The sequence below is a fragment of the Chiloscyllium punctatum genome, chromosome 14 (genome assembly GCF_047496795.1).
Source record: "Chiloscyllium punctatum isolate Juve2018m chromosome 14, sChiPun1.3, whole genome shotgun sequence".
Taxonomy (NCBI): Eukaryota; Metazoa; Chordata; class Chondrichthyes; order Orectolobiformes; family Hemiscylliidae; genus Chiloscyllium; species Chiloscyllium punctatum.
The window spans coordinates 7,298,373-7,314,458 of NC_092752.1; the positions used below are offsets into that span (position 1 = coordinate 7,298,373).

The following is a 16,086-nucleotide window of genomic DNA, read 5'->3' on the forward strand; positions in this document are numbered from 1 at the left end:
AGCATTGCATTTTCTGAGGGTCAATAGTGACTGCACTTTTGAGAGTGGCACAGTTCTGAAGTTGTAAGAGACATTATGTATATACCCTTACAGGATAAACTTTGCCTATATTTGGGCTCTAGGCCTGACCTGACAGGAGCATTCCATAGGAAAACAGGAGAAAGAGTCTGTTTGACCCTCAATGATCCATGCAGGTTCCGGATGTCTTGGTTTGATGCAAAATTGTACCTGCCTCACCCGACTGTGGAACTTGTAATTATCCAGATCCAGGGAGTAAGCTTACTGCACAGAAACAGGCTATTCAGCCCAACTGGCCCTTGCAGAGCTTTGTGCTTCATACAAACCTCCATCATCAATGTGTGGTGCAGTGGTAGTATCCCTATATCTGTGCCAGAAGAACCCAATTCAAAACCTATGAGGTTGACTCAAATAGTTATAACCTTGCCTCTCCCTCGCACTGGTGCCTATACTTGAAACTACTGCATTAACCTAGACACAACTGGAATCAATTACGGATTGTTCCAATCTTATCTTAATGAGGAACATAATTGGATATAGTAGCAATTGTAACTGAAATATATAATTATTTGTACTAGATTTAAAATGATTATTAATAGAGTATGCCTAATGGTGTGTTGACAAAGTGTCATTGATTAGAATGTGAATTAAAAGTTCTCCTATGGGAACCCAAGTAATTGTCAATTATGCAATGGTGTTTTCCCAAGAGAATGGGATCCTTATACCACTTGCTGTGAGTTTCCTCTTCATGCAATAATGGGGGAAATTCCTCTTCATGATAGGGCTTTTGAGGTGCAGTGGTAGTGTTCTTAGCTCAGAACTGAGAGACCAGCATTTAGGTCCCACCTACTCTGGAAGATTAGGGCAGCATGGTGGCTTATTGGTCACCAGTTCAATCCCAGCCCCAGGTGACTGTCTGTGTGGAGTTTGCACATTCTCCCCGTGTCTGCATGGGTTTCCTCCGGGTGCTCGGGTTTCCTCCCACAGTCACAAAGATGTGCAGCTTAGGCAGACTGACCGTGCTAAATTACCCATGGTGTTCAGGGATGTGTAGGTTAGGTGTGGTAGCCATGGGAAATGCAAGGTTATAGGGCAGGGGATGGGTCTGGTTGGGATGCTCTTTGGAGAGTTGTTGTAGACATGTTAGGCCAAATGGCCTATTTCCACACTGTAGGAATTCTAACATCTCTCTGAATGGGTTGATTGGAAAAATAGATAAATAATAAAAAGCTCTTCAACGGTCACAAGAGAAAAGTTGAATAGTTGAGGACAGTAAAGCTACTTACCCGACATTGAAAGTCAGAACCCTCTTTGCCCAGGCACCCAGATGTGATGACATAGCCTCCAGAGTCACCCTCTTCCATTATTGTGAAACAGTAGCCATCTGTTCTGAGGACAAAAGAGTGAACCTCAATCTGCAGATCTCCCTGTAATCATTTAGGATTTAATACACAGTAACCAGGGTGACATATGAACACACAATTATTCCTGGTGTGGGTGGGCATGGAGGTGGAATTAGATTGGAAAAGCAGCATTGTTCCATCAGTGGGGGCAGTTACAGTTTAGAAAGAGGTTGATTTAACCCATCCAGTGGCTAGATCAAGCCTATTAAGCAGGATCTCTGATGTTTGGAAGATTGAGAGATTATCTCATTGAAAATTCTTACCATTTTGACAAGGCAGATACAAAAAAGGCTGATTTCCCTTTATCGGAGAGATTAGAACTAGGGGGCAGAATCTCAGCATCAAGAGTTCACTCATTTTAGGACTGTGATGAGGAGAAATCTCATCACTAAGGGTTGTAAATCTTCAGAACTCTCTACCCTAAAAGCACTGAGATTCTTAGCTGTTGAGCATTCTCAATACTGGGATGATTGGGTTTTGGATGGATATGGAATCAGAGGATGAGAAAGTGATATTGTGGTAGCACTTCAACCATGACACTGAATGGCAGAACAGGCTTAAGGGACCGAATGGTCTTCTCCTAGTCCAGTGACCAATCTTTCTTATATTCTTAAAACTAATCTCATTGCTGATTCTCTCTTCATTCATCATATTGTTGTCACAAAGCTGGTCCCTTTTTCAAAAAGCTGATCCTTTTCTCAAGGATACGGCATCCTTGAATGTTTTCAGAGGGGTCGTAAAACATTCTGGGCTCTGAGATGGCTGGGTTTGGTACAGAGATAAAAGGATATTGGAGGCCTTTTTGTTTAAACGTAAACAGCTGAGACTTTAGGCCAAAGCTTTTCTGTGTTTCACAGTAACTTGTATAAGTCAAGGGGACGTGGCCAGCTCTCTACTCAGCAGTTCAGTTCAGAAGTTACATTTGGAAGTTCAGTTGTGGAGCTGTGTGGAAACAGGCTGCTAAACTCTCTCTCCTTCTGTCCTTCTAACTTCGACCTGTAAGCCTTTGTTTCACTCTTAATGTGTTTAAGGGGTTTGTTTATTGGCACTGTTGTGCATATTCGGAACAGCATAATTAAGTCTAGTTTGGGTTGACTGTGTTCTGTAGGTGTTCATTATTCTGTTCTTTGCATTTCATTCTGTAATTTTGTGAATAAATTTTTGTCAGTTTTAAAACCTGGTAGTCAACCTAGCTAACTTACTCTGGATAACTTTCACTGTACACCTACCGAAACAAATAGCAAAGTTACAGTATAGGCTGTCTGCTTAAGAATGTTTGGAGTGGTCTGGCCTAGTCCATAACATTGTTCTCTGGTTCAACCACTTATTCATTTACTTTTCACCCAAAAGTACTCCTGCTCTAATCATGCAATCAAAACCTGCCATTGTCTTAAAACATTTTAAATCTCTTCTTACATATCTCTATTCCAGTCTACATATTGCCTGCATCTTTAATTTCTCGTCACAACTGTAGTAGCTTTCCATTCCAGTCATCAATCCCTCTTCACTTTGTTTCATGAGTTAATGGGGATATGGATGTTGCTATCATGATGCCTACCATGTTGCTCGGAAGGAATTTGACCGAGTGACACTGAGGGAAAGGTGGTACATTTCCCTGTGAAGATAGGGACCGGTTTGAAGGCCAAATGCAAGGTAACTGCTCCCCTTGTCCTCCTAGATGGGAGTAGTTATAAATTTGGAAGGTGTTGTCTCAGGAGCCTCGGTGACTTCTTGCAGTGCATCTTGTAAATGGTACAGATTGTTGCGACTGTGCATCAGTGATGGAGGGAGTGAATGTCAATGGTGGTGGATGGGGTGCCAATTACACAGCCTACCTTGTCTGGGGTATTGCAAGGCTATTTGTTAAAACTGCACTCATCTAGACAAGTGGAGAATATTCCGTCACAGTCCTAACTTGGGCTTTGCTGATGGTGAACAGACATGGGGGAGACAGAAGGTGAGGACTCTGCACAGAATTCACAGCCTCTGACCTGCTCGTCACCACAGTATGAGTGAGTTTTGAGAAGATTTGTAGCTCAGATTGAGGTTCTGGATGTAGATTTGCTCACTGAGCTGAAAGGTTCATTTCCAGATGTTTCGTCACCCTACTAGGTAACATCTTCAGTGGGCCTCAGGCGAAGCACTGTACATGATTCTTGCTTTCTATTTATATGTTCGGGTTTCTTTGGGTTGGTGTTGTCATTTCCTGTGGTGATGTCATTTTCCTGTTCTTTTTCTCAGGGGGTGGTAGATGGGGTTTAACTTGATGTGTTTATTGATAGATTTCCGGTTGGAATGCCATGCTTCTAGGAATTCTCGTGCGTGTCTCTGTTTGGCTTGTCCTAGTTTGTGTTGTCCCAGTCGAAGTGATGTCCTTCCTTATCTGTATGTAAGGATACTAGTGAGAGAGGGTCATGTCGTTTTGTGGCTTGTTGGTGTTCGTGTATCCTGGTGGCTAGTTTTCTGCCTGTTTGTCCAATGTAATGTTTGTTACAGTTCTTGCATGGTATATTGTAAATGACATTAGTTTTGCTTGTTGTCTGTATAGAGTCTTTCAAATTCATTAGCTGCTGTTTTAGTGTGTTGGCGATTGTGGGCTACCATGATGCCAAGGGGTCTGAGTAGTCTGACAATCATTTCTGAGATGTCTTTGATGTAGGCAAGAATGGCTAGCATTTCTGCTTATGTTTTGTCTGCTTGTTTGGGTTTGTTGCTGAGAAATCGGCGGACTGTATTCATTGGGTATCCATTCTTTTTGATTTCCCTCTGCTCTGCACAAATGAGGCTGCATCAGAACATTATTTCAATGAGCCAACACACACTGCAGCACAGAGGAACTACACAGATGTTTGTCTCTTCTGGGGTGCATGCTAGGGTCGATTTGCTTACAGGAGCATTAGGGAGCTAGAATACTCTATGCATCATTTTAAACCAAAAAGCTAAAGCATCAAGAATGGTGGATTGTATCACAGTGGTAATGTTACTAGTCCTGTCACCTAAAGTCCCTGAACTGAAATTCTGCACACACAAGTTTAATTGTTTGTAAGATTTTTGATGTAGAATGGGATTGAGGATTCTGGGGGTCAGGATGGAAAGACCACAACTGGGCCATGACCTTATAAAATGGCAAAGCAGGTTCGATGGGCCAAATGGCCTACTCATGCTCCAAACATTTTTTAAAAATTCATCCACAGGATGAGGGTGTCACTAGCTAGTCCAGCATTTGTTGCCCAATACTAATTGCCCTTAAGAATCAACCGCACTGCTGTGAGTCTGGAGTCACATGTAGCAAGACCAGATAAGGATAGCAGTTTCCTTCCCTAAAGGACACTAGTGTCAACCAGATGGGTTTTTCCTGAAAATTGGCGATGGATTCATGGCATGATTCTACCATCTGCCTTAATAGAATTTGAACCCAAGTCCCCAGGCTATTACCTGGGTCGCTGGAATAATAAGCAAGTGATATTATCACTTGTCTCCCGTATTTTAATGCCCACTAACTGGTGGCTTGTACAGGGGGAAAGCTGCAGTGGAGTTCAGCCGAGTTTCGAACCGGACATCAAACATGTGTACTTACTTGCAGGTATTGTTAACTGACTCTTCAGGACAATGATGGTGACAGTGGCACCAGAGATCCTTCTGAGGTGACGCGGGCATGGTACTGTCAGCATATTCCTTCTTGGTTTCAACGCTGAGTTTCCCGGTGCTCCTCAGCAGCATGTTGTCAAGACGGTTACCTGTAAGGAATGACAAAATCATTAAAAGGCTGTAAGACGCCATGGTCAGGCATCAGCACATTGCAAAGATCCCAACGTCAGCAAACGTGGGTGGGGAGGGGGGCATCAGTCTACAGGTCTCAAGGGTGGCTTCCTGTTCACAGACTTGACAACCATAGTACTCTCATCTCAGAGTCAAGCAGGGAGGGCCGTATCAAACCCCATCGCACATTCGCATCCTGTCTCACAGGCTGACATATCAGTACAGCACTTATGACACTTCTGAACACCCATCTCATGATCATGCTTTTGGACACATGACCCGATATCTCCTCGTGTGACACACGACAAAATATCTCCTTGTGATGGTCAGTGTCGAATATTGCTTTGTAATATCCCTGTGGAGCACCTCAGGACATTTGATTTTGGTGCAGTTGCTACACAAGCACAAGTTATTGTTGTATATTCTAAAAGTCCCTGTGAAAATCATTATTTAAGCCCCGAGACTGACACAGAAACTCAGCAGGTCTGGCTGCATCTGTGGAGAGAGAAACAAAGTTAATGATCAAGCTCTATGTGACCTTTCTGAAAGACAAGGACCATGTGAGTGCTTTCGCATTTGAACAGTTTTCAGTCTCCAATGTTTAGAACATCATATTAGTATAGTTCATATATTCAAGGAAGAGTATTCAGACCAAGTGCCTCTGATAGCATAGCATTCCCTGAGTACTGTGTTGGATTATTAGCTGGGGGTTTTACATGCTGATACCCTGAGGTGGGATTGAACTCAGGACTATATGGGTCGCAGGTGAGTGTGCAACCCACTGAGCTGCTAATAGTATATATTTCAAGCAGCAGGGTAGTTTAAAGGAACACCAACAGTCTAGTTCTCATCTTAATCATTGTCTGCAAGCACCCCAACACCCAGAACCCGAGACCACCCAACACCCAGAACCCGAGACCACCCAACACCCAGAACCCGAGACCACCCAACACCCAGAAACCCACGACCACCCAACACCCAGAACCCGAGACCACCCAACACCCAGAACCCGAGACCACCCAACACCCAGAAACCCGAGACCACCCAACACCCAGAACCCGAGACCACCCAACACCCAGAACCCGAGACCACCCAACACCCAGAACCCGAGACCACCCAACACCCAGAAACCCGAGACCACCCAACACCCAGAACCCGAGACCACCCAACACCCAGAACCCGAGACCACCCAACACCCAGAAACCCACAACCACCCAACACCCAGAACCCGAGACCACCCAACATCCAGAAAGCCGCGACCACCCAACACCCAGAAACCCGAGACCACCCAACACCCAGAAACCCACGACCACCCAACACCCAGAACCCGAGACCACCCAACATCCAGAAAGCCGCGACCACCCAACACCCAGAACCCGAGACCACCCAACACCCAGAAACCGCGACCACCCCAACACCCAGAACCCGAGACCACCCAACTCCCAGAAACCGCGACCACCCCAACACCCAGAACCCGCGACCACCCAACACCCAGAACCCGAGACCACCCAACTCCCAGAAACCCATGACCACTCAACACCCAGAACCCGCGACCACCCAACACCCAGAACCCGAGACCACCCAACACCCAGAAACCCGAGACCACCCAACACCCAGAACCCGAGACCACCCAACACCCAGAAACCCGAGACCACCCAACACCCAGAAACCCACGACCACCCAACACCCAGAACCCGAGACCACCCAACACCCAGAACCCGAGACCACCCAACACCCAGAAACCCACGACCACCCAACACCCAGAACCCGAGACCACCCAACACCCAGAAACCCACGACCACCCAACACCCAGAACCCGAGACCACCCAACACCCAGAAACCCGAGACCACCCAACACCCAGAAACCCACGACCACCCAACACCCAGAACCCGAGACCACCCAACACCCAGAAACCCGAGACCACCCAACACCCAGAAACCCACGACCACCCAACACCCAGAACCCGAGACCACCCAACACCCAGAAACCCACGACCACCCAACACCCAGAACCCGAGACCACCCAACACCCAGAACCCGAGACCACCCAACTCCCAGAAACCCGCGACCACTCAACACCCAGAACCCGCGACCACCCAACACCCAGAACCCACGACCACCCAACACCCAGAACCCGAGACCACCCAACACCCAGAACCCGAGACCACCCAACTCCCAGAAACCCACGACCACTCAACACCCAGAACCCGCGACCACCCAACACCCAGAACCCACGACCACTCAACACCCAGAACCCGCGACCACCCAACACCCAGAACCCACGACCACCCAACACCCAGAACCCGAGACCACCCAACACCCAGAAACCCGCGACCACCCAACACCCAGAAACCCACGACCACCCAACACCCCGAACCCTAGACCACCCAACACCCAGAAACCCGCGACCACCCAACACCCAGAAACCTGAGACCACCCAACACCCAGAAACCCGAGACCACAACATCCAGAAACCCATGACCACCCAACACCCAGAATCCCACGACCACCCAACATCCAGAAACCCACAACCACCCCAACACCCAGAAACCTGTGACCACCCAACACCCAGAAACCTGTGACCACTCAACAGCCAGAAACCCACAACCACCCCAACACCCAGAAACCCGCGACCACCCGACACCCAAAACCCATGACCACCCAACACCCAGAAACCCGCGACCACCCAACACCCAGAACCCGAGACCACCCAACACCCAGAAACCCGAGACCACCCAACACCCAGAAACCCATGACCACCCAATATCCAGAACCCGAGACCACCCAACACCAAGACCTCGAGACCACCCAACACCCAGAAACCCACGACCACCCAACACTCAGAACCCGAGACCACCCAACACCAAGAACCCACGACCACCCAACACCCAGAAACCCACGACCACCCAACACCCAGAAACCCACGACCATCCAACACCAAGAACCCACGACCACCCAACACCCAGAAACCCACGGCCACCCAACACCCAGAAACCCACGGCCACCCAACACCCAGAAACCCACGACCACCCCAACAGCCATTTCTTGTATATTTTCTGCTGCAACCATCTGGGATGTCTTGGGTAGATACACTGCCACCAATTCTTCTTGTTGGTGAGAGTCTAAGCTACTGATAATGGGTGCAGTAGGTTGCTCACACAAAGTCTTAAGCAGAGGATAGCATTACTCTTACTGAACAGTAAAGGTTATAACATAGCAGTTATTAGGTAGTTACGATATATCTTAAATACATAATTTCTGTTTGTGTGACTATCAGGCTGAACTTAAGAGTAGATATAGCTTATGACTTTAATTACATGCTGTGAATACACTCTGGATAGTCAGCTAACTGTAACACACACACACACACGATGCCTAAAGCATGGATTGAATTCCCCACAGCAGAGGTCACAGTCAATGTCAAAATGGGTGGTACCTCTAAGGGTAATAGTTCTGGATACAAACCCCGCCTACTGCAGTGATGTGTTATAACACGTCAGAACAGGTTGGTTAAAAATAGCCACGCAAGCAGGTCTATACCCTGGCAACTGGAAGCCACATTGAGAATAGTCCTCTATATCCTGGTGAGTGTAACTAGTTATGTGATGCCAGACAATTGCTTGTTCCAACACACCGTCCGCCATCCCCCATCCTAACTGCCCCCATATTTCCACCTCAAACTAGTTATAGGGGTGGCACGGTGGCTCAGTGGTTAGCACTACTGCCTCAGAGTGCTAAGGACCCAGGTTCAATTCCAGCCTTGGGTGACTGGTGAAGTTTGCACATTCTCCCTGTGCCTGTGTGGGTTTACTCCAGGTGCTCTAGTTTCCTCCCACAATCCAAAGATGCACAGGTTAGATAAGTTGCCCATAGTGTTCAGGGATGTATACGTTAGGTGCATTAGTTAGAGTAATAGGGAGGGGGAATGGGTCTAGGTGAGTTTGATGAAGGGCTTTTGCTCGAAACGTTGATTTCGCTGCTCGTTGGATGCTGCCTGAACTGCTGTACTCTTCCAGCACCACTAATCCAGTATTTGATTTTCAGCATCTGCAGTCATTGTTTTTACCCTTTAATCTTTGGAGGGTCAGTTTGGACTTGAAGGGCCTGTTTCCACACTGTAGGGATTCTATGATTCCTTTTCCTTTGGCACAGTGAAACAGAAATTCACTCAGGCTATTTAAACCGGATCTTCTAATTCCATGACCACGACCAAGTAAAAGGACAAGGGCAGCAGGTACATGGGAACACCACCATGTGTTCCCCTCCAAGGCAGTTGCCATCCTGACTTGGAAATATATCACTGTTCCTTCAATGTCACTGAGTTAAAATCCTGAAACACCATCCGTAACAGCATTATGGGTCTACCTACAGCACATGGACTGCAGCGGTTCAAAAACAATGTCTCCCCCCCCCCCACCTCCCATGCAAGAGCAATTAGAGATGAGCAATAAATTACAGCCTTGAATTTAATGCTCACATCCACGAAAGAATAAAACAATTCCAGTAAAGACATTTTAGTGAGTTCCAAATAGACATTTAACAGCTGCACTTTGTTATCACACTAGGTTCCTCATGACACCTTAAAGCAGCTTAACATTCACATGAAAAATACAAAAGCAAAGTTAATACTTCATGGGAAGGACTAAAAATGTATCCACTGTACTATATTTCACCCTTATTTGTAAAACAAATGTAGGGCATGTTTGGAGCAAAGGATCATATTAAATTAATGAGGATCATATATAAAACTGTCCATAATAGTTTTATAAGGGCATAGCTTTTGCTATATAGGTTTGATTTTATTGCAGGTTCGTAGCATTTATCAATAAATGTTGTTTCCATACAAGCAATTAAACTGAGATACTGACTTGAAACAAGGGTAAAAGACTTCCGCTGGTTTAATACCTAAATGTTGCATTGAAAACCAGCATCTACTAAACTCAAAGCATTCCAAGTGTTATGTGGCTCACATCCCATTGCAGCTCTACTCTAATCCAACACCAGTTTTTTGCTGATCAATGCTGAGAATAAGTATTAGAAGAAGTTGAAGTTAAACTCTGGGGAAACCTAAAAGAGAATACGTGGAAGAAGAACAGACATTTCTGGAAAAACTGAGCTGTCTGCGTTTTGAGTCCTGTGAGGAAGGGTCACTGGACTCAAGCTGTTAACTATCTGTCTCTCTCTCTCTCTCTTTCTCTCCACAGATGCAGCCAGACCTGATTGTGTTTCTCCAGCAATTTCTGTTTTTGTTTTGAAAATGTGTTCTTTTCTGATGCCTTGGCTATTAGGTAACACTCAAAAATATATCGTCATTGGCAATCACTTGCTAACAAGTGTAACAAGGAAATTCTGGGTCACTGGTCATGGGTTCTGGCAGTTTTAATGAGCTCAATCCTACAACCCCATCTCTGACCACACATTTGGCAGATGTTTCCAGGAGGTGGAATTGGTCCTTAGGCCTTGAGATTACTGGCATTCCTTTCTCCAGTTCCTTTCCCGTAGTCCTCTTACTGATGTATGTTCTTAAAGAATCATATCCCTTCAGCCAGGAGTTTCCTCCAAGCCAGTTCTTTCTGAGTGAGGGTCTCCCATGTATTGACATCTATGTTGTATTTCTTGAAGGAAGTCCTCAGGGAATCTTATGCACGAACAAAAGATCATCTTACAGGGATAGGAGTGTGCTACGTGCAAAATGTCTGCTGTATTTCCGTACTCAGAAGTATTTGTTGACTATAAAGTGCTCCAGATCATTCTGAAGTTATGAAAGATGCTTTATGAAACAGGGTGTTCAAAGCAGAACCATCACTCCCACCAATATTGATGTGAAACCTGCAATGTAGTGATGATCAAAGGCATTTGATGAATGTAATGCCGACACTGTCTCCTGAAAGGAGGACGGGGGTAGGTGCTGCTCTTCAAGTGGAAGAGCTCTGATTGGCCAGTAGGGCTTCTATTCCCAGGGTCCTGGAAGAATGCCTGCTGCTGTCTAGTTAAGGGCCTGAGTTGTACAGGTTGTGGTTGGTCAGCCCAAACAAGGGCAATGTGGGGCCTCACCAGTTTTGCAGCTGGTGGAAAAGACCCCCATCACTCTGCCTCCAACCTCCTAAACTTAAACTTTTGGAATTCCCTTTTCACCTCTCTCTCCTCCTTCAACAGCCCCGATAAAAACCTAACCCCTTTGACCAGGAGTTCAGGCAGCTCCTCTAAAACTACTTTCTTTCACTTGATGACAAATTTTGTCTGAAGACAACTTCTCTAAAGAAATTTGGGATTATATAAAGTCACTGTATAGCGTCTTAAGATGCAAGACGTTGAAGTAGGATTTGTTGTGCAAGGGCTCTGTTGTAACCTTGTGATGATGTCATGGAGATGCACATCACTAGGTATAAATAGCACAGTGTGGGTGAAATTAGAACTCTCTGGAAGAATGCCTCGGATTGCAACTCACCAGATCCATAGAATGCCTTCAGAGCACTTGGAGGTGAGCACAGAGGAGGAGAGAGTAGTCCTTACCTAATGTAACTTTTAGTATATCTCTGATTACCATGTACAGCTGTACTTTAACATATAATAAAGTGTTAGTTTGAACTCTAAACCTGAAGTCAGGTTTTTGACTTTGCCTTCTCCTCAATGAGTCTGCCTTGAATCCAAGCTTGTACCATGACATCAAGCCACACAATAAAAGGCTAAATGAACCCAAGCAACTGAGGCACAATGGTACAGTTTATATGCTCTTGTAAATTCCTCTTCCAAGTCACATCCTGACTTGGAATTGTATCACCATCTCCTCATCGTTGTCTGGTCAAACTTGTGGGACTCCCAGCCTGACAACTCTGATAATGTACTCACCCCACATTTCAGGCAGGCATTGGGCAATGAGGAGGCAATGGCCTAGTGGTATTGTCACTGGACTGTTAATCCAGAGGCCTTGATAATGTTCCGGGCACCCGGGTTCGAATCACGTCATGGCCAGACAGTGGAATTCGAATCTAATAAAATGCAATCAGGAATTAAGAATCTAGAGATGCCCATGAATCCATTGTTGGAAAAACCCATCTGGATCACTAATGCCCTTCAGGGAAGAAAGCTGATCTGGCCTGCATATGACTCCAGACCCACAGCAATGTATTTGATTCTTAACTGCCCTCTGGGTAATTAGGGATGGGCAATAAATACTGCCTGGCCAGTGACACCCTCATCCTGTGAATTAATATAAATAAAAACTTCCTACCACTTTCAAGAGCAGTTAGGGATAGGCAACAAATGCTGGTCTTACCAGTAAATCCGACAGTTCATACAATATAAGAGCAGTAGTGGGCCATTCTGTATTTACTTCACCGTTCAATGAGATCATAGCTGTTCTGATTATCCTCAACTCCACTTTCCTGCCTTCTCTGCCCCATCATCCTCAATTCCCACACTGATTAAAAATCAGCCACTCTCAGCCTTGCATATACTTAATGACCCAACCTCAACTGCCCTCTGCAATGAAGATGGCAGCATGGGCAGCACAGTAGTTAGCACTGATGCCTCACAGCGCCAGAGACCCGGGTTCAGTTCCCCCCTCAGACAACTGACTGTGTGGAGTTTGCACATTCTCCCCGTGTCTGCGTGGGTTTCCCCCGGGTGCTCCGGTTTCCTCCCACAGTCCAAAGATGTGCAGGTTAGGTGAATTGGCCATGCTAAATTGCCCGTAGTGTTAGGTGAAGGGGTAAATGTAGGGGAATGGGTCAGGGTGGGTTGCTCTTCGGAGGGTCGGTGTGGACACACTGTAAGTGATCTAAATCTAAGATTTCCACCGATACATGCAAGAATAAATAAAAAATACTTATGAATAAGTGTGCTTACAAAATCGCAGGGTGAAGATGGACAAGCAATAAACATTAATTACTGCGGTGAAATACTATTTGTTCTATTATTATGAAGTGAAAAAGCAGCTTTTCTTAAAATATCAGTTCCAATCTTTAATTTTAAAAAACCCACAGCCCTCATACTGTACTCTCCAGCACAGCTCAGTACATGTGCACTCCACTGTTCTACTTACTGGTATGGATTATTATTACACTGAGCAGTAAACACATGACTCACCCCTGGGAAATAAAACCCATCTCTCTAAACTCTCTCAGATGAATCACTTCTGTTATAGGGAATGATATTCCAAGTCAAAACTCCTCAATAGACTTACCAAGCAGTTTTCAAAAGTCCAGTTTCTTTTTATTTTGACTGTTGCTAATTTCTTTAATCTGAGTTGTGTTCCATTTGATTCCATTCTTTTAAGAAATCAGTTTTTAGTAATTTCAAAAATCGACTTCCTTCATAAAAGTATCTTTATGTGTAGTCACAAATGCAGTTTGGTTCTATAAAGTACCGTATCAAGGAAACAAAAACATTGGTGTTTGACTCTATATAACCAACCAATGACATCTTCTATGGAGTTAGGTCCCTGGGAGAAAAGGGGTATGGGACAACTTGACAACTCAAAGTTCACACCCAAACCTTCACTCCATTTCAGAAAGCACAAAAACTCACTGTGGAAATCAAAATTCTGCTCCTCTCATAATTGGCCTGTCAAACAATTATTATAAGTTCTCCACAGTTACCAACTGTTCAAAGATGTGCAGGTTAGGTGGATCAGCCATAGTGTCCAGGGATGTGCAGACTAGGTGGATTAGTCATGGGAAATGCAGAGTTTCTGGGATAGGGTAGAGGGGTGGGTCTGGGTGGGATGCTCTGTGGAGGAGTCAGTGTGGACTTGATGGGCCAAATGGCCTGTTTCCATGCTAAAGGGTTTCTATGGTTCTATGAACTTTCCCACAAGTAGGAACAACTTCTCCTTATTTGCTCAGTCAAACTCACTTGTGATTTTAAACAAATTCAATCAATCTTTCCTGAATATTCTCTTCTCTGAACACAATCTCAGCTTCTCTGGTCAATAGTTAATATTTTGTCACTCTAAACCAATGGAAGACAGAAGGAAAACTGGCTTATAGGTACAGGTGAAGACATTAAAATAATTTACCATCCAGTAGTTAATGGACTCCAAGGTAAAATATTTTAGAAAATATTTCAACACTTTGTTTAAATTTGGGAAAGGGTTTAACAGGATCGATGCAGAGATGATGTTTCTAATTAATAAGGGAATCCAAAACAAGGATTCATCACTATAGGATGGTTGCTAACAAACTGAATCAGGAATCCCTACAATGTGGAAACTGGCCGTTCAGTCCATCGACTCCACACACATACTCACCCGAGGCTGGAATCAAACCTGGCTCCCTGGCACTGTGAGGCAACAGTGCTAACCACTGAGTCACCATTCCGCCCAGTGGCCCAATGGTTTCTCCGTATCTCTGTTTTAAATCTGCCATTCTTTAGCCTAAAACTTTGATGCCTTGTTCTACGCTGCCCTACATGAGCATACACTCTCTCTAATATGTACTTTGTCAACCATCTTCATATATATCTCAATAGATCGCCTCTTATTCTTTTAAAATCCAGAGAGTATTGGCCTAAACTGTTCAATTTCTCTTCATAAGAGAGACCCTTCATCTCGGGAATCAATTTAGTAAACCTCTTCTGAATTGCCTCCAATACAAATACATCCCTCCTCATGTAGGGGAACCAAAACTATACATTGTACTCTGAGTTCAGTCTCACTAATGTCTTGTACAGTTGCTATAGTATTTCCTGACTTTTATACTCTATCCTCTTGGGCAATAAATGCCAAAATTCCATTTGCTTTGCCTTGATAAAAATGATTTTTTTATTGCTTATTCTGGGTCTGAAGTCACATGTGGTCAATACCAGGTAAGGACAATAGATTGGCATCCTTGAAAGACATGTGCGAAAAAAATAGACTTATTTGGTAATTGGTTATAGCTTTATGGCAGCAATACAGAGAAACACTTCATAGGTATTTTCTAACTATCTGTTCAGTCATACTATTATACACTGCTGGACGTTAGCCTACACCTCCTGGCTTAGAGGTAGGGACACTACCACTATTCCTAGACAGCTTTCTAAGATTCACTTTATACTCTCAGATTATTAACTGAACTTAAATCCCAGCAGCTGCCATTTGAACCAGTGTCCCCAGCTCATGAATGCAGAGACATTACCATTACTCCATCACAATGTTGTTAGATGCACTAATTAGACTAGGGGAGGTAGCTGGTGTGTATCACAAACACTGGCATGGATCTTTCACATGGAATGACCTGAATCCGTGCTGTAATTGCAATGCTTGAATCTGCACTGAATCAGCTTGCAAACCTCCTTATTGAACTTTATCCCAGAGAAGTCCTTTAATTAGCTCATTATTTCGACATTTTTCTCCAATTCCCCATCCTCGTTATCAGCCCTGCTGATATTGGGCTTGCCAATTCGGTTTCGCAGACAGGCAAGGCCATTTTGTTTTCACCAGTGAGCTAATTAATTTCAAACCTCATCACTCAGGAATTATCATAATTAAAAACTGTAACCATTTTGTATAACTGCACATAATTCTTGCACACTTTTTGCATCTTCATTTCAGAAACAAAAATGAATTTTAAGAACGCTTATAAAGTATAAGTCACTGACCAAACCAGCCCCAAGTTAAAACCTATCTTTTTTGTAAGAACTACTGAGCAATGGCATAAAGGAAGAATTTTTTTGTTGAAACGTTGAACAAATTTCAATAGGTTCATTCTGCAAAGCATTACTTTTATGGGAACATAATTCAAATGTCTATCTTAAATTTGCACGAAGGTGACTTTTAAATGTTGAGCTCCAATATCCACCTCTTGTGCTGTTTATTCTTCAGTTGGACTTGGGGCACATACATGTGAAATTAATATTACATCCTTCCATTGGCAAAAGAAGTGACTCATGAGGCAATCCTAATGACTGATATAATTATTGTAAA

At 44.5% G+C, this 16,086-nt stretch overlaps 1 protein-coding gene across 10 annotated transcripts in view; it reads right to left on the bottom strand.

Annotated features, from left to right (window-relative positions):
* bmpr1ba (bone morphogenetic protein receptor, type IBa) overlaps positions 1 to 16,086 on the bottom strand; it is a 504,601-nt gene that overhangs the window by 45,918 nt on the left and 442,597 nt on the right. For all 10 annotated transcript variants that reach the window (XM_072583837.1, XM_072583834.1, XM_072583835.1 and 7 more), the window contains 2 exons: positions 4,999 to 5,158; positions 1,305 to 1,407 (listed from right to left, as the gene is read on the bottom strand). In XM_072583837.1, the coding sequence (XP_072439938.1) occupies positions 1,305 to 1,407; positions 4,999 to 5,158 (263 nt within the window). The remainder of the gene's footprint in view (positions 1 to 1,304; positions 1,408 to 4,998; positions 5,159 to 16,086) is intronic.